This window comes from Sciurus carolinensis, chromosome 14, assembly GCF_902686445.1.
Source record: "Sciurus carolinensis chromosome 14, mSciCar1.2, whole genome shotgun sequence".
Classification (NCBI taxonomy): Eukaryota; Metazoa; Chordata; class Mammalia; order Rodentia; family Sciuridae; genus Sciurus; species Sciurus carolinensis.
In genome coordinates, this window is record NC_062226.1 from 37,517,386 (window position 1) to 37,537,662 (window position 20,277).

The 20,277-nt window shown below is 38.0% G+C and overlaps 1 protein-coding gene and 1 pseudogene across 1 annotated transcript in view; both read right to left on the bottom strand.

Annotated features, from left to right (window-relative positions):
• The window catches only part of Unc13b (unc-13 homolog B), a 215,012-nt gene extending 209,050 nt beyond the window's left edge, over window positions 1-5,962 (bottom strand). The window contains 1 exon segment of the mRNA XM_047524555.1: window positions 5,626-5,962. Within this exon segment, the coding sequence (XP_047380511.1) occupies window positions 5,626-5,647 (22 nt within the window). The 5' untranslated portion in view covers window positions 5,648-5,962.
• A 7,008-nt stretch (window positions 5,963-12,970) lies between these two features.
• Window positions 12,971-16,541, bottom strand: LOC124964692 (proteasome subunit alpha type-7-like; annotated as a pseudogene).
• Window positions 16,542-20,277: the final 3,736 nt, after the last annotated feature.

Here is a 20,277-nt window from a genome sequence, read left to right on the forward strand (position 1 = left end):
CTGTCTCAAAAATTTTTTAATTTTTTTTTTTTTTAAACATCAACATTTTATTAGTTTGACCACCTAGAGACTTGTGAGTTAATTTTAAGGACATTTTACTTCTATTAGTTTACCCAATTTAAATGGAACCTTTTTAAATTACATGAATTAAAAATATTTGGATCCATTTTTAAAATTTTAATTTTTATGCGCACTTATATTTTTTTTATTATTGTATACAAATGGGATACATGTTGTTTCTCTATTTGTACATGGAGTCAAGGCATACCATTTGTTTAATCATAAATTTACATAGGACAATGATGTTTGATTCATTATTTTTTTTCCTTCCCCCCAACCCCTCCCACCCCTCTTTTCCCTCTATACAGTCCTCCTTTCCTCCATTCTTACCACCCTCCTTATCCCTAACCCTAAACCTAGCCCTAACCCTAATCTGTCTCAAAATTAAAAATAGAAAGGACTGGGAATGTAGCTCAGTGGTAAAGTGCCCCTAGGTTCCCCACAAAAAAAAGGAAAAGAGCAATAAGCCAACCATACAAAAGTCCAGTTGAAAAGCTGACTCGAGATCTTGAAACATACAAAAACTACCTAACAGGATGTTCATTGGAGATTGTTTGTGAAAAGGAAATTTTTTAAAATCCTGACTCCCATTAATAGGAATCTGATTAAATTATGGACACAGCAGGATAACAGGGCACAGGTCTATAATTCCAGTGATTAGGGAGGCTGAGGCAGGAGGATTACAAACTCAAGGCCAGCCTTGGCAACTCTGCAAGACCCTGTCTCAAAATAAAAATATGAAAAAGGACTGGGGATGTAGCTCAGTGATAGACTACCTCTGGGTTCAATCCCCAATCTCATAAAAAAAAAAAATAAAAATTATAGACACATATGATGGAATGATCTACAGTCATTGGAAAGAATGGTATACAGCTAACAGAAAAATAATTAAGTTCAAAAAGTTGAGGAATACTGTGTACATTCACTTGTAGAACTTGATATTTGTATGTAATGAACATTTCTAGAAAAATATATACAAACCAATGAACAACAACCACTAGGAAGTAGGAATAAGAAATAGGGACAGGAGAATTTTTTTCCTTTCACTTCACACTCAACCATTTGAATTTCTTATTGTGCACATATATTACCTTATAATAAAAAACAAGGGACTTGGGGTCTAACTCTGTTGTACAGCATATGCTCAGAATGCCAAGAATTCAATCCCCAGCACACACAAAAGAAGCAATGAATAAAAAAGCTAATGATGCTGGCAGGTGGTAGTAACATGAAGATTTTTATTTTCCTTTTAATACTTCTCTGCATTTTTGCAAATTTCTATAATTAGTAATACATTAGCATATAATAGTTTTTAAATTCCCAAAACTACTTTTTCAACAAGTCAAGGGTGATCATTTCTGGTGAAAATTAGGGGGGAAAACTTATAGTTCAATTATGTAACGGAGCACTGTTATAAATACTGGGAATTACAAAGAAATACTATGGAAAGGCCCAATTTTCAAAATGCTTATCTAGAGAAAGTTTGTTATGAACACCATGGCAATAAATGTTAAACAAAATCCCTGATTAAGTTTACTGAAGTTGTTCATGCAGTACTGACTCTATGGAAGCAAAATGATAGCAGGATTATGAGTAAAGTTATGCCAAAACATGTTAAAGAAATATTTGTCAGGAAATTTTTTTAAAAAGAGTAAGTGAATTCTGTTTTGTTTTGTTTTTATGGTACCAGGGATTGAACTCTCAGGGTGCCTAACCACTGAGCCACATCCCCAGTCCTTTTTGGTTTTTGAGATAGGGTCTCCCTAAATTGCTTAGGGCCTCACTAAATAATTGAAGCTGGCTTTGAATTTGCGAGCCTTCTGTCTCAGCCTCCTGAGTTGCTGGGATTACAAGCATGTGCCACTGTGCCTGGCTACAAAACTAAAACCACTATAAAATGGTGGTTTCTCAAAAATTCAAGTCTAACCATCTACCCAATGGTCAACATTCCTTTTAGAAAACCCCCCTGCCACTCATTCAATCTCTGCTTAGTGTCCAAGAAAAAAAAAAAAAAAAATCCTCAGTCTATTACATTTGTTAAAAACAACTGTTTTAGCTCTTTTTATTTTAAGCTAATATCCAATTTCCAAAAATTTTAAACCATTGGTCCACTTGTCTCAGCTCTATCCTCTAGACTGACAAAAATATCTAGTTTTTTAAACTATCTTCATCTACTATTATGATCCTCTCCCTCTTAAATCTTCTCACAACTAAACTTCCCATGTTCTTTAAATGACTTCTGCACCCTTCATTAATCAAGCTCTTCAAAAAAAAATAAATTTCCTCTTAAAATAATTGAATTTCTCAATGTGCCTCTTAGAAGGAAACAGTCCAGCTGAACACAATTCCAGATCTGATCTGACCAGTGCTATTACCTCCTTTGTTTGGGTTACCATAAGCATAACAATATAAGACTAGAGGAGGTCAGTTCATGATTCATTACCAAATTAGTGGCATGGTTCACACACAAATGCTCTAAAAGTTTAAAGGAGAAAGAGATCACTGTGTACTGAGGAACTGAAAATTTCTACAGTAACAAAAATGAAAGACTTCAAACTGGAAATTTACAATAAGCAGAAAATATGGAAAGAGTCAGGTATGGTGCTACATACCTGTAATCCCAGCAGCTAGGGAAGCTGAGGCATGAGGATCACAAGTTCTAAACTCGCCTCAGCAACTTAGGCCCTAAGCAACTTAGCAAGACCCTGTTTCAAAATATATTTTTTTAAAAAAACAGGGGAGCAGGGGCTGAGGATGTGGCTCAGTGGTTAAGCACCCATGATTCAATTCCTGATACCCAAAAAAAGGAAAATTTCTTAATTAGAAATTATGGATATAAAATATGGAAATATTACAGTATGGCAGTTGAGAATTAAACTGCCCAAAAGACATTACAAAATCCAACCTCTCCCACAGGTATTTCAGGGAGTACTAGTGCAGAACACAGCAAAGGTACTAAGGAACAGAGTGCAGAAGCAAAGTATCTGTATAAGCACAGGCAGGAGAATGTAGGGTCAAAAGGACTGTAGGCAACATGGCGTGATTGAAGGATTAGACCAAGGAAATGAAGTTTGAATCAAGATGTCTGGGGATCATTATCAATACCAGTTTGCCAACTTCTACATCAAGATAACTATTTTAATTTTACAATATGGAGAAATTTTCTAATTCAATTCTACTCCACCATTAAATGAAATAGAGTTGTTACACAATATCCACTAAAGAAGCTACTTTCAGAATATGAATAACATTCCTACAGTCAAAATATAATACAAGGAATATCATTTTAAAAATATTTATTTTTACCCATTTCTGTAAGTATTCACAGGCGAATACTCCGCCATTTAATATGAGTATTTGCATACAAGATAGTAACTTGTTTCAGTAATTAAAATTTTCTGAGGCTGGGAGAGTGGGCTCAGTGTCAGAGCATTTGCCTAGCAAGTGTATGATCCTGGGTTTGATCCAAAACACTATCAAAAAATAAACACATAAATGCCAGATCTCTATTCAAAAGATAAAGACCTTGCCTATACAAAAAATAAATAAATACATGTATGTGTATATATGTGTGTGTGTGTGTGTGTGTGTATATACACATCCATATATATATATATATATATATATCTGCTATACCTGCTCAGGATCACTATTCTCCTCAAAAGAGAAGAAATTTGATTAATGTAACATTGAGGCAAAGAGGAGCTGGAATGTAGTTCATTGGTAAAGTATACACCTTTAGCATGCCTGAGACCCTATGTTCAATCCCCAGCACCACAATTAGATAAATAAATAGCAAAGATGTTAGACAAATAGTAGAAATGCCCCACAATGAAAGCTGCCTGATTTTAAAACAAATGAAAATAGCAGCAACTCCTTAAGTTATTTAAATTCAGTTAAACAGAATTTGTTTTATTTACTTTATTTTGTGCTGGGGATTGAACCCAGAGGCGCTTTACTACAAGCTACAACCTCAATCCTTATTTTTTGTTTTAAGACAGGGTCTCACCAAGTTGCTTATGGCCTCACTAAATTGCTGAGGCTGGCCTCAAACTTGTGATCTCCTGCCCCAGCCTCCCTAGCCCTGGGATTACACATGTGCACCACTGCCCACTTTAGAATTTGTTTTTTAAAGAGTCTTTCTTCAGTCTCTTATGGTGTGGCAGTAGAGAATTAACAAACTGCCAAAAAGATATTGCAAAACTCAACCTCTTTCAAATCCTGATTCTCAGCAGCAGGGTTCTAAAGAGATAAATAGACTCCCAGATGCTAAGAGAAAACGTCTTACTAAAACCAAAGCAAAATTCTCATTAATGAAAAATCAACCATGAAAGAAGAAAAACTGTGTCTCCTTAATCCCCGGAAATAACCAAATCCCATTTTGGGTTAATGCAGATTTAACAAAACAGTGGAAGAGAACAGGACAAAGCAGTTCCATTTGCCAGCATCTGGGGGAAACACTGTTATCAGAGAGATCACAAACAAGGACAATGCTTCTAATCTGTACAGCCAAAAAAAACATAAACTCTTAACTGTCCAGTAAAAGGTACCAGGAAAAAGCTCTGGTGAAGCCTTCAGTGGATAAATACTTTCTTGCTCACAATCAAGCCACCTTATCCCATCTTGTTCAACACAGCTATGACAGGTTGTAATTTAAATTTCCCAAGATCAATTGAACAGTAATCCAAACCCTGCTTTTTCTGAGCAGATAATCTCTCTAAAATCACTCCTTGCATACACTCAAAACCAACATTGAGCTTCTACTAACGCAGGCACTGAGAATACTATAAACCAGTAAGAAACAGTTTCTATCTACATGAAGCCTAATGTATGCATGGTCTCTCATCTTAAACCCCAAAGCTCTTGCTTTAAGATATCTTCTTAGGTGGGTCAGTGTCCTCATGGAAAAAACGGTAAAAGACCTTCACTGTGAGTTACTGGGATGAAAGCTTAATAGAAAAAAGAAAAAAAAAAAAAAAAAAAAAAACTCTATTCTCTGTTTCAAAGGAGAGAAGCAACACCCTTCCACCCTTACCCTTCCAAGTGAAATATGAGAATAATTTTAGCCTAGACCACAGGTTGGGGTTCAGGGAAAGAGGAGGGAACAAAAAAGTTTCAAAAACCAGGAAATACACTGTAAGAAGGGAATGGGTAGCTCTATCACTAACGCATTTAAAGAATGATAAAAAGAACCTGCTACTATATGACTAGTTTTACAGTGCAGAGGGAAGAAAGAAAAGAATGGGAGACTGCCCACTACTGACAGACTCCAACGATCCGCGGTCTCCGAGCTCATCTACTCTCACACTCACTCTCACAAGAGAACCCCAGCCACTGTTTATAGGACTTGGATCGGCCAGCTAACAACACTGTCACATGGCTACCAGAATGGAGAGGTAACAGTTCCTTGCAGAAGCGTGGGTAAAATTCTTCAAAGGGTTATAGATGGTTGTTAACATATTTGTCCCCCAAGGCGCGGAAGGGAACTTTGGGAGAGGTGATAACTGGACGCTAACTGGAAGTGTATGGAAACCGCCGCCTCCTCACTCCAATACGCACACTCACCGCGCACACAGAGTAGCGACATGGCCGAGGCGCCGGCTAGCCTCCGCCCGGTCCCTGCCGGGCCGCTCCCTCTTTTCTCTCAGCAGGTGCCGCGACGGCGCCCGCTATTAGTCCCAAGGGTCCGGCAGCTCTTCATTGTCCCCGTTGCAGACAGCTTCCCGCAGCTCCCCCGGTCCCGTTCCAGTTCTCACGGTCTGAATGAGCCCTGAACAGCGCTGAGTACCGGCGGGTAAACCGGGGATTGGGCGCGGCACCTCGGCGCCATCGCTGGGAAACAGGAGCGGCAGACTCCCACCGTCACTTTACTCGGTATCTGTGCGAGCGCCTGGGCGGAACACACCCCTGGTACACCGCCCCCTAGCCAATCAATTCACGCCCAGTCCTCCAACCCCGCCCCTCGCAGGCGCGTAGGAGGCGGGGTCCCCTTCCTCTTTCCTTACGTGCGAAACTGAATGCCCCTCAGCCCACTAACAAGACTTCACGCGAGGAGGGGTGGGGCTTCCCCTCACCTGTGCGAGGCGGGAATTGAAACCCTTGGTTCTTCCCACGAGGGTGGGGCTTCCACCCAGAAACATTCTTTTCATTGAAGAATTTCCATTAGGCTTCCTTAAAGAGGCTAGCATTAACACCTGACTAGTTATTTGCCGTAATAATTTAACAAGGCCATACCACATGGCAAAGTAAATTTTTGTTTTGTTTTGTTTTGTTGGTACTGGGGATTGACCCCTGGAGCTCTTTACCACTGAGCTACATTCCCAGTCCTTATTTTGTATTTGAGACAGAGCCTCTGTAAGTTGCCGAGACTGGCTTCAAACTTAAGAGTTTTGGCCCCGCCTCTCGAATTGTTGGGATTACAGGTGTCCACCATCGTGTCTGGCCAAAGTAAGTTTTAATTAGTTACTAGGACAAGAAAAAAACAAAACTGAGTGAGCATAAAGTATAGTGTCAGGAAGTCTCAGACCTTTTTCATGCTCTTCATTTTATCTCCTGTATCTGGAATAGCGCCGAATATGCAAAATCAGAACGTTAATGTTTACATTAAGAGCGGGACATTTTAAGCTGAGTACTCCTGGCAAGAAGATGCATGCACACGTGAAGAACTTTAAAAAACCAGACTAGAAAACAGGAAGATACATAGTGCTGCCCAGATTGAGCACTACATGGACTATGTGCTTTCTTAGTTTCATTAGCCCAGCTCACGTTTCACCCTTGGCAAGTTCTTGGCCCAGAGGATTCTACCTGCCAGACCCAGAGAGGATCTAACAGGATTTTTGCCCACAGTAGCAAACCTAGCAGCCAGGCTGCCCCATGTCTGTAATCCCAATGATTTGGGAGTCTGAGGCAGGAGGACTGCAAGTTCAAGGTCAGCCTGAGCAATTTAGCAAGATCCTGTTTCAAAATAAAAAGGGCTGGGGATATAGTTAATTGGTGGAGAGCATCCCAGGCTTCAATTTCTAGTGCTTGGATGGGGACTAGCTACCACATGATTCCTCTCGTTGGAATAAGTACTATGAGAATGAAACTCCAAATGTTATAGCTAGGACCCAAGAAGAGAAAAGACTTGATCTTTCCAGTTTTAATCCAAATTTGGAGCAATAACCCAAGGAAGATTGTGAGCAGGGCAACGCAGACAGCCTAGTCAAGGAAGATATCCGAACCCAAAGTTGCTGGGTATTTCCTGGACTACTGGAGGTTGGAAAACCTAGCTATTTAGTCCAGCTGTCCTAAGCCACAAGAGCATGTTGCTAAAAGCAAATTGAAATTTCAGATTCTGGGACTGAATTTAGAGACAGCAAACAGAGCCTAATGAAATCAGAGGTTCTCCCTAGACGATACAGAGAATATTCGATGAAGGATGGAAAGTCACCATTAACCTAAAAACAGTATAAAGAGAAACAACCTGATAAAATTGTGACAAGCATGAACTTTGGAGGCAGATTCATTTGGGGTACTACATATTGTCATATAACAGATTACCCCAAAACTCAGTAGCTTAAAACAATATTAATTTGGTCTGGGGATACAGCTCAGTTGGTAGAGTGCAATCCTCAGCACCACAAACACACACACACACACACACACACACACACCAAACTCAGTTTCTGTGGGTCAGGAATCTAGGAAAAGCTTAACTGTACTCTCTAATTCAGAGTTTTTCACAAGCTGCAAAGTGCCAGGTTGACTGAGGAAGGATCCACTTCCAATCTCATTCATGTGATTGTTGGCAGGACTCAATTCCTCTAGGGCTGTTGGGCTGATTCCTTATTGGCTATTGACTGGCCTCAGTTCCTTGTCATGTGGGCCTCTCCAACATGGCAGCTTGCTTCACGGAAGCATGCAAGGTGAGAAGTCTATAGAGTCTGCTAGGAAAATAGAATTCATAATCTTGTTTAACCTAATTTCAGAAGTGACTTCTTTCCCTCATTTTTAATGTATTCTTTTTTAAAAATATTTTTAGTTGTCAATGGATCTTTTTTATTTTATTTATTTGCTTATTTATATGTGGTGCTGAGGCTCAAACCTAGGGCCTTACATATGCTAGGCAAGTGCTCTACCATTGAGTCACAACTCCAGCCCCTGGGTCCTCTTTATCAAAAGCATTTCACATGCAAGGGAAGGAAATTACACCAGTGCATGAATACTACCAGGAGATAGGATCATTAAAGGGGCTCTGAGAAATCTGCCTATCACACCTGGATTTGAGTCCTCGTTTTGATACCTGTAACCTAGGGCAAGTTATATAATCTCTATTTCTCAGGGAGTAATAACTGTATGTATTAGCCAGAAGTGGTGTCGCATGTCTGTAATACCAGAGACTCAGGAGGCTGGGGTGGGAGGATTGCAAGTTACCAGACAACCTGAAGAACTTAGTGAAACTCTGTCTCAAAAACTAAAGAGGGCTGGGGAGGTAGCTCAGTGGTAGAATTCCCCTAGGTTCAAGCTCCAGTACCACTTACCCAAAATAATAAGAGTGTCTACTTCATAAGCTGGTGTTCATGTTTAATTGAAGAAATGCACTTAAATTACCTGATACAGTTGGGCACTGTGGCACAAGCCTATAATCCTAGCAATTTCAGAGGCTGAGGCAGGAGTATCACAAGTTCAAGGCTAGCCTCAACAATTTAGCAAGGCTCTAAGCAGTTTAGTAAAACCTTGTCTCAAAAAATAAAAAAGGACTGGGGATGTATCTTAGTGGTAAAGTGTTCCTGGGTTCAATCCCCAATACCCACCCCCCAAAATTATCTGATACATGCTAAAAGTCCAATGTTTGCTATTACGTATGTTGTGAACACTAGCAGGGAATAAACATGGGTGATAAAGATGGGCTTAGGAGAGCAAGAGTGACTGTCAGAAGATTGTGATATAGGCTCTAGGGCATCCCATTTTAACAGTTAAAAGGGAAAGTTCAGGGCTGGGGAGATAGCTCAGTTGGCACAAGACCCTGGGTTCAATCCCCAGCACCGCAAAAAAAAAAAAAAAAAAAAAAAAAAAGGGAAAGTTCAGAGGAAGAAAGCAATTAGGTCCTCTGTTCTCCAGGCACTTGATCAGGACCAATTACACTCATCAAAGTAAGTGTATTTGCAGGAGCAACTCAGTGCAAACAATGACAGAAAATCAGAGCTTAAAAGTCAGGTTCTGGTGGCATTTATCTGTAGTCCCAATCACTCAAGAGGATGAGGCAGGAAGACTGCTTGAGCTCAAGAGTTCCAGATCAGCCTGGGCAATATACTGAGATCCTGTCAAAAGAAAGAAAAAGAAAAGGAAGGAAGGACAGAGGTATATATACCCTTTCATGAACTTAAGCTCACTGAGGATAAAATAGCTTTGATCATTGGGATCCACAGATGAACCATAAAACTGACTTTAGACCAATTTTCCCCCCTTTGGTGATACTGGGGATTGAACCCAGGGTCTAGCACTCTATCACTGAGCTACAATCCAGCCCTTTAGTCAAGTTTTCCCAGGATGTCACCAAAAAAAGAACAGAATGAAGTAGCAAAATAAATGCTGAATCTAACTTTCCAACTTTACTATTACTTGCTAAGAACTGGAACAAGTGCTATAAGAGTGACACTCCAAATGTTATAGCTAGGAGCCTGGAGAAGAAAAAAAAATTTTGATCTTTACAGTATTATCCACCACCACCAGATGTCAGAATTGGGCTGGACTTCAGAGATCTTATACAACCTCAGACCCCAAAAATAAGATATACAGAGTGGAAGTGACCAGAACAGGATAGAATGCAAAGCAAACTCTTGGTCCGTTACCTCAGCTACACAGCCTCGAGCACAGGATGATTCAAAAGAGAGCAGATATGAAAGCATAAATTGTCAAAACACTTTGCAAAGAAGATGGTTACTCTTGGACCCTGGGGCAGGACCTCAGGACAGATGCAGGAAGCAGACGTTACCTGGGGTCTGGGTGCTACCAGTCCTCTCCTTATAGTCCACTTATCTTGGTCTGGTCACACTGACCTTTTTTATTTTTCCCAAAAGCACAAAATCTATTCCTGCCTCAAAATAAAAAATAAAAATGGCTGGGGATGTAGCTCAGTGGTAAAGACCCCTTGGATTCAATTCCCACTACAAAAACAAACACACAAAAATCCAGTGCTGGTACAAATTGTCTTAAAAACTTTGCCTATCTGTCTAATTCTTATCATTTGGGCTAAATTCTCAATTACCTTCCCGGTAATGCCTTCCCTGGCCACCCAGTATAATCGTATCACCAGCACTATCACACTGTTTTATTTTCACATACCATCCCTTCAATTATCTTTTTCATTTATACACTTTTACTTATTGCTCATTCATGCTTCTCTCAATCTAGTATGAAACTTCAATGGGAGCAGGGATGTCTGTCTCTATCAAAAAAAAATTATCCAATATTTGGAGACAAGAAATTACAGGGTATCCTCTCAGTTTTACTACTAGATATTGTTGATAGGAGAGATCAACAAACTTCTTCCGTGAAGAATCAGACAGTAAATATTTAGGCTTTTTGGCCCATAAAGTAAATTTAAGGCTATTATGTAGGCACTTATATATCAAGAAAGAAAGCAAATTTCCACTTTTTTGTAGTGAAAATGGAGATGGAACCCATGGTACTCTATCACTGAACCATACCCGCAGTGCTTTTGTATTTTTTATTTTTTAACATAAATATATGTATTTATGCATGTATGCATATATATTCACATTTTTTTTTATTTTATTGGGGATTGAACCCAGGGATGCTTTACCTCTGAGCTACACCCACAACCCTTTTTATCTTTTATTTTGAGACAGTCTCACTAAGTAGCGAGGCTAGCCTCAAACTTGCAATCCTCTTACCTCAGTCTCCAAAGTGACTGGGATTAACAGACACATGACACCACAACCAGCTGTGTTATTTTTTTAACATGCAAATATATGATTACTTTATTTAATAATGACACTACCACATCATTTCTTCATAAGAGTAGTAAAAGGCTTCTTATCCAACATGATCTGGTTTATTAGTTGAACTATTAAAAGGAATCAAATAGTAGTTACATAACTCAAAAATTTTATTTTAACTTAAAATATTTAAATATAAGCTCATTTACCAATATGTGGATCTTTTCTATATAGATGTCTCCATGTACTTTAACATAATCTAGAAAAGAAATAAACATCCTGTAATTTTTAAGCTCTTTACAGCTTAAAAATCCTTGCAGATTTTTAGTGGTCTGGTTTTTTTTTGTTCAGTCTTTTACAATTATACTCATGACTAATTTGACACCCATCAGTTTACTTTTCCTGATGCTTTTTAGAGCCTCAATGTTGTCTTCAGGGTACCCTATAAAGAAAAGACGTTTATTTAGTTCACAGTTTTTGAGGTCTGAAAACATGGCACCAGAATGTTTGGCTCTGCTCAGTTGTATTCTTTATTTTGAGACAGGGCCACACTAAATTATAGAGCCTGGCCTGGAGCTTTTGATTCTTCTAAATCACTGGGGTTACAGACATGGGCCACCACAGTCCACTAAATTTCCACAATTTTAAAATTGATAACATTAAAAAATAACAACTGAATACTTTTTTTTGGTCTACAAATGAGAAAGATGATAATCTTTTCTGGAGGTAACATTTTGCTTAGTTGGAGTTCAAAGTATTATCAAAATCAGTTGCAGGGCTGGGGTTGTAGGTCAGTGGTAGAGCACTTGCCTAGCACATGTGAGGCACTGGGTTCAATCCTCAGCACCACATAAAAATAAATAAATAAAATAAAAGTATTGTGTTCATATACAATTAAAAATACTTTTTAAAACTCAATTGCAAATATTCATCTGATAATAAAATTTAATGTATATCATCTTTGAATATACATAAAGTATACAGGCTGGGCGAGGTGTCATATACCTGTAATCCTAGTGATTTGGTAGGCTGAAGCAGGAGGATCACGAGTTCAAGACCAGCCCGTGGAACTTAGTGAGACTTTCCCCACATAAAAATTTTAAAAAGGGTTGGGGTTATGACTCAGTGTTAAACCCAAGACCTTACATACAAGGTAAGCACTCTGTCACTGAACTAAAACCCCCAAGCCCCAGTGATAATTAAGTTTATGAGAACAAATGAAACCTACCATTGACACATTATTTTTTTAAAATATATTTTTAGTTGGTGATGGACCTTTATTTTCTTTATTTATTTATATATAGTGCTGAGAATAGAACCCAGTGCCTCATACATGCTAGGCAAGTGCTTCACCACTGAGCCACAACCCCAGTTCTACACATTAGTTTAATAATGCATTAATAGTTTAACAACACATGATAGATTCAAATATTTTCTACAAAGTATTTCCCACGATTAATAACCATACAGGGTAAACAAATTGCATTTTCTTTGCATTTGCTCTTTATTTAAAAATTTTTATGTGTTCTTTTTAGTTATACATGACAGTAGAATGTATTTTGACATATCATACACACATGGAGTATAACGTCCCATTTTTGTGGTTGTAAATGATATGGAATTACACTGGTGGTATATTCATATATGAACCCAGGAAAGTTATGTCCAATTCATTCTACCTCTTTCCCATTACCAAATTAAATTTCCATAAGCCTTGCAAAGGCTTTTTTTCTGCTTCACACAATTTTGTTTTGTTTTGTGGTGTTTGTTTGTTTTTCTTTTTTTCTTTTTTTTTTTTTTTTTTTTGGTGGTGAGGATCAAACCCACAGTCCACTTCACATATATTTTTGACACTCAGTTGTTTTGGGTTTTTGTTTGTGTTTTTTATGGTACCAGGGATTGAAGTCAGGGAAGTTTTTCCACTGAACTACATTGCCAATCTTTTATATTTTTACTTTTCTTATTCTGAGACAGGGTCTTCTTGCTAAGTTGTCCAGGCTGGACTTAAATTTACAATTCTACTGCCTCAGCTTTCTGAGTACCTGGGAATACAGCATGGGCCACCATGCCCAGCTGACATCATCAGTTGTAACACATGTTAGCAAATTCCAGGTTTTACTGAATTAGTGTTTTCTCGACTTCCCTGAAAATTTTCACCTGTAATTATATTGTACAGACTATTCATAAGGATAATTCTTCAGTAGACAAAATTCAGTACTGACTTGTTTAATAAGAGAAGAGAGAGAGAGAAATGATCATGAAAAAAATCAAGCTCCTGCCCATCCTAAATTTCACAGAAAGCTCTAGAATGGCATCAGAGTTCTTCCTTTAGGTAGGAAAAAGGACTAGCTGCAATTTTGTTTAATCTTAAAAGAAAGGATGACCCCACTGACATCTCAGTCACAATGGAAAAAGAGAAACCTTGTTTCATGACTGAAATTTTATCCACAGAAGCATAGAGGCTATTTGGATGAGCCTTGTACATAGACAAAAATTTATACAATTTATTTTCTAAAGGAACAAGCTGAAATAAACTATACAAAACACCTGTTTTTGAGATATAAACCAAAATATCCATCTAGCAATATGGATAAAGCAAAAGAAATATTTGTCAGGAGAGGCTGAAGACTAATTAACATTGCAGAATGTAGATAAGGACAGAGGGTATGGTAGAAAAAAATCTTACTAGAGGAAATTCGAATCCCATCTTTTGTATTTATTATATTTAATTTATTGTGGAACGCTCACAAACACAAAGCCCTGGGTTCAATCCCCACCACCACAAAAAAAAAAAAAAAAAAAAATTTATTGTGGAACAGCCAACTCTTTAACTGAGAGTGAATAGTCACACTTCACCCAAATTACTCATTTCTTAAAATTAGAATTTTTTTCTTAATTAAATCTGTTTATCTAAAGAAAACCTACACATCAGACAAGTTATAGTATATAGTCTCAGGCTTATGTGGAATTACGACTGCTTTAAACAATTACTAAAATCTGCTTTCAAAGAAAACCTTCACATCAATCTATGTAACAGACTGAAGATAGCCACGGATTTGGCATTCTCAAAGTAGCCCATATGAATACTAAAGGTAATGCTGCAAACTAACTTATGTCTTTTAACTCTGTTAAGTTATTCCAAGCAGTTCAGTAAAACATTAAGAGCTCCCAGTGCTCATCCTAAGAATCATGCATTCTTCTTTGATTTCTTCTTCTCAGTTTCTTCCTTTTCCTTTTCTATTTCAGTTACCTGTAACTCAATTTCTTTAGCACTAAACATCTTCAAAGGTTGATTTCTTCTTAATATAGCTAGTTCAATGTTTTTTTCCACCAGACTGGACAACTTCTAGCAAAGCTCTTATTGCTAATTTGATAGCTTCATTGTCATTTGCTATAGCATCTTCTCTGTAATTCTTTTCTAGAAATTCTCAGACAGTTTTAGCACTTCAGCCTATTGCATTTGCTTTCCATGCATGGTAAGTACCAGAGTCTGATATAATCTTGGGATACCATCATCATCGAAACCTACAAGTAAGGCAGAGATACCAAAAGGTCTTCGTCCATTGCTTAGGGTGTATTTCTGCTTTAAAGTTGCTATGAAGAGAGTTATATATTCCACAGTGACTGTGTCTTCAACTATAAGCTTATGGCTCTGATACTCCACCTGGGCTCTGTTTATTACTACTCTAGCATCAGCAGTCAATCCTGCAAAAACCATGCAGACGTGACCATCAAGGGCACAAATTTTCCTCACAGTTCTTTCATCTTGAAGTTTTGCAACAGATTTTTTTTTTCTACTCCATGCACAACTATATTGGTGCCTTGAATTCCACCACAGTGGATCCTTTCTTCACTGCTTCCTGGGCATATTCCACTTGGAAAGGTGTCCATCTGGGGAGAAGATGGTGATTGCCCTGTTGTACTGAGATGCCATCGCTTAGGACTTAGATTCCCGTGGAGCCTAAGATGCTACCAGAGCTGAAGCTGGCTGGGAACGACTTGAACCACCAAGTGCTGGTGCCCAGAAGTCTCAATTCCCATCTTTGTGAATGTGAATAGATGGATAAACCCAATTACCTGGAGACAGCCCCCAACTGACAAGGAGACAAGAGAACAGCTGCTGGTTCCAAGACCCAGCAACTAAGATGGGGGTGGGGTGGGGGTACAGGGGTTGATGTGGAATAATAGGGAGAAGGAACTCAGGATGGACATAGCCCTGCCCAGTAGTCAAGGGACCGTGAGGCGCTCTCTGGCACAGACCAAGGCCTTCCCCCACCCCAAATAAATCTAAATGTATACATAAAACCTAGGGCCCCTTTATTCCTCAAACAATTCAATATGTATAAAGTTGAACTCCAAACCTCCCAATACAGCCTCTGTTCTTCCTCCATAAATGCTAAACCTTGACCTGTATCTCACACCATACACAAAATCTATTCCAGATGTTTATAAAAGGTGAAATAATAAAGTTTCAGCATAAGAGAACTCTATTCCTTTTCATCTCATTTTCATTTTTGTTCTTATACCCTTTGTTACTGTCATCCATCCTAGATATTAACCTTTTGAGGTGGAAATCACTCACGGTAACAAATTCTCTCCTTCAGCAGTTCAGATAGACATTCTGGTGATTAGAAGCACTTGGTAAGGTCTTTCCAGCTCCACTGAAGCTTGTCTTCTTTCCAAGACTTGATTAAAACCAAGCTGCCAGGTTGGAAGTGATGAACTTCGAACTCCAGAGGAGGAGTCTGAGCAGCAGCTCATAGCAATCATACTAGAAAAAACAAACAACAACAAAACAAAGACAGATCAAGTCTGCCTATGCAGGAGGTTAGGAAGATTCGTACATCTCAAATTGACTCAAAATAAACTTGTGACTCTGACAGAGCTTTCTGTGATATTTATCAGGCACTCCTGTATTTAAAAAAAAAAAAAACCCTTCGTTTATAACCTCCCATTTTTACTTACTTTCAGGAGAACTGAGACAAATGTAGATCTAAAGTAACAATAGAAGATCCATTGTCTTACTTTTAAATGCCCAGATATGGGAACTGGGGATATAGCTCAGTTGGTAGAGTACTGGTCTCACAAGCATAAGGCCCTGGGTTCAATCCCCAGCACTGCAAAAAAATAAAAAAAGAACTTAAATGTCTGTATGTGGCTGTGTTTTGGTTATACTCTCCCCCCAGGTGTCTAAGACCAAGTTGGTCAAAAATAACCTTTTATTCTATATTCTGTTAGAGTCAGCTGGGACTTGTCAGGGATCACTCTTAGGAACTTGTGAGAAGCCTCTTGGCTCCTGTAGCTTTTCCTCTTCTGTCAGGACGGGTCAAGGTCTTGCTGACCACATGTGGCTTCCCTTAGAAGTATCAGGGACATTTCCCTCTATAATGACACTCCTCTTTGCAAAATGTGCACTAGTTGACTTCCTGTTGTCTAGGATCCTCTTGAGGGGCTCAGAAGGGGAGCAGGAGGTCAGGTGACTCACTGGAGTTGCCTGGCCTGGCCCTTACAGGAGACCCATTGTTCTCTGGACCCTGACTGACCTTAGTGGGCAAGGGCCAAAACATTGGCTACTTTTTCCTTGGCCTTTTACTTCCTTGACTTTGGTCTCCAAGTTTTGTTTTTTAAACATCCAGCAGGTCAGTTTTATTAGTCTTGAAGTAGGAGTACTGGGTTTTAACATTAATGTGTATAATTAATTGGGAGTCAATATTAGGACTGGAAGTCAGCATTATATCTTATCTGTCCTATAGGTGATGGCCTATTGTCTCAAATTAACTCAGGTTATTCTATTAGAAGCAGTGCTTCTGAAAAACACTAACAGGCAACAGTTACAAAGTTTTACAAGGAAAATACAAAACAAAATTACAAGCAAAAACATTCAGTTTGTGTAATAGCTATGAACCAAGAAACATAATTCATAATTTCTTTAATAACACTAATATATCTTTAACATCTATTTTGCCTCCACAAAGACCCATAGATTTATCAACTCAATCACATATAAGATCTTTGATAAATCTTACTTCCTTTTAAGCCTATTTTACAACCAATTCACCCAAATCCTTATTTAGTTTTGTATTATATCTCTTGTTTATTTTTGAGATCATAGTAATCTTTGAGTGTGTGTAAAATGTGGTTTTTTTTTACTTTTTTTTTGTTCTTTTTATGTATACATGATAGCAAACTGTATTTTTGAATATATTTTTATGTAGACACAATGCCTTTGTTACAGTTGTTTTTATTTTTCTTGTGGTGCTGGGGATGGAACCCAGTTCCTCATACATGCTAGGCAAGTGCTCCACCACTGATCTATAACCCCAGTGTCAGTAAATTGTACTTTTTTTTTTTAGTTGTAATTGGACACAATGCCTTTTTATTTTATTTTTTTATGTGGTGCTGAGAATTGAACCCAGTGCCTCACACATGCTAGACAAGCACTCTACCACTGAGCCACAACCCCAGCCCAGTAAACTATATTTTGACATCTTATACATACATGGAATATAATTTATTTTAATTAGATCCCATTCTCATGAAGTTATACCACTCGTGTATTCATATATGAACATAGGAAAGGTATGTCCAATTGAGATCACAGTCATCTTTACAACAAAAATGTATCTTTTAAACATAACTATAAATGTGCTTAATTCTGGCCTACTTTGGAGCCACCCTTACAAAATAAGGTGAGAGGCAGAGTCTTAGCTCAGGTGAGTCTGGGTTCTTGACAAATCTTAGGTAAAGTGTTTTATTTCTAAAGCCGATCTTTGCCTCTGTCTTAAATATCATCTCACAAAGTTCTCATGTATTACTTCCTAAATCTGTCTGAGTACCAGTTAACAAAATACGACATTACATCTGAAACATGAATCAAACCGAAAGACCAAGAGAGCTCTTAACTTGAACAAATCAAACTCTCCTTATTACCTTCCAAAAATACATTTAAATTCCCATCCTAGTGTAAAGAGTAACACAAAATTACATATGTACATAACTTACAACTTTTCTTGTGGGGGGGCGGTGTACTAGGGATTTAACTCACGGACACTTGACCACTGAGTCACATCCCCAGCTCTATTTTGTATTTTATTTAGAGATAGGGTCTCACTGAGTTGCTTAGCACCTCACTTTTACTGAGGTTGGCTTTGAACTTGCGATCCTTCTGCCTTAGCCTCTGGAGCTGTTGGGATTACAGGTGTGTGCCACTGTACCCCTAACAGGTTACCTTTAACCAGTTACAAAACATTAAGTGAGGGCTGGGGAGATAGCTCAGCTGCTAGAGTGCTTGCCTTGCAAGCACAAGGCCCTGAGTTCGATCCCCAGTACCACAAAAAAAAAAAAAAAAAAAAAAAAAAAACATTAAGTGACATAAATACCTACCAACCAAATTGGTTATTTCTATATAAGTCTGAGGGGACTATTGCTACAGACAATTTTAGTTTGAAGAACACCAATTTGGTAAAATGATCTCCTAAGCTTTACATTTTAAAATGCTTGTATACTTGAAGAACATGAATACATCTAATATACAGAGAAACCAGTAATTGTTAGGGTCACAATTACACAGACGTCCTTATTAATTAAATTTAACTTTTACATTAAAACTCAGACAAGGACTGGTGTTGTGACTCAGTGGTATAGCACTTGCCTAGCACATGTGAGGCACTGGGTTTGATCCTCAGCACTACATACATACATGCATACATACATTATATAAATAAATGTATTTACAAAAAAAGATGAGCAGATGTTGGAAAAAAAAAAACCCAGACAACATTCAAACACTTCTCAGATATATACATAAGAGTGGTTTTACCAGTTATGAAATAATCATTTAAAAGACTTTAAAACAGATACAAACCCTAAACCCTTTAAGACATAGTTTCTCTAAGTAATAAAACCCAATAGACACAGAAGAAGTTGTCTTGATAGGTAAGAGTAGATCAATGTTTTAAGAGGCCCTTGCTGTTTCTAAACATAGAGAATTCACCTATTAAAGGTTAACCTTAGGAAAAAAATCCTCAAATAACTTTGTGCGGATTACAGTTACAGTCAACTTAGTCACACACATGAACTTTTTGAGAGTTACCCTGCACAAGCCCTGTGCAACTTACTTAGACATTCCACAACTTGTTTACCATACAAAATACTTTCTCATTCTGAAACATTTCTTCTTCCCTCTAATTTTCCATACTAAAACATATTTCCCTACCTATAACTTTTTATATCTCTTTTTCTAGTTGCTGTTTTTTAAATTTACATTCTGAAATAATCCTTATGAAATATTTGAATTTAGATAAATTACTTTTTTAATAAGCTTTTTACAGTACTTTAATTGAAACATAGCTGAAACTTTTTGTACTTTTTACATATAGAATTACACCTGTTAAAATTTTAACTCTTACTAATCTTTCTTTCAGGTGAAGACTCTGAAAGAAGCAATCTTTTTTAAATTAATCTATTTATTTATTTATTTATTTTGGGGTACCAGGGATTGAACTCAGGGGAACTCAACCACTGAGCCTCATCCCCAGTCCTATTTTTTATTTTTAAATTCAGAGACAGGGTCTCACTGAGTTGCTTAGCACCTCTCTTTTGCTGAGAATGGCTTAGAACTCACAATCCTCCTGTCTCAGCCTCCAGAGCCACTGGGATTACAGGCATGCTCCACTGCATCTGGCTGAAACTATCTTAAACTTTCTTTTGTATTTACCAATTTATAAAAACACATTTAAAACACCCAAATATATGTTACATTATGGAATTCAAGAATACTTGAATTTATACTTAGTTGATGTTTTAGTACTTGAACTTTGCAAATTAATTATGTGTCTCTACTAACAAACACATTTATGAAGATTAATTCCATATTTACCCATTTCTAACTTAGGTTACCCATGAAAACCAAGGTGTCAAACAAGTCTAGTTAACACTTTTGAAATGGGTAACTGACCCAGGTCTGGATATAAAGTAAACTAAGGATGCTGTCTGTAAGAGTCCCACCCTCCCCCTTTTCCCGCCAGCTGGATTTCAGGAAAACTAATTAGCACCATTTACTCCTTCCTTTTGGAACATAAAGGACTTTCCCTGGGACCTAACCACGTTCCTTTGAAATGTAAATGCCTCTGTGAAGACCTGGGGGTGGGGTGGGGGCCAAGGCTAAATATACAGAAGACCTTCTGAGAGGGGCCAGTCTTCCTTATTGCAGTCTGCTTTTGTAAACACGCTTCCCACTTAAAGACCCTTATACACAATCATATATTGTTTTTTG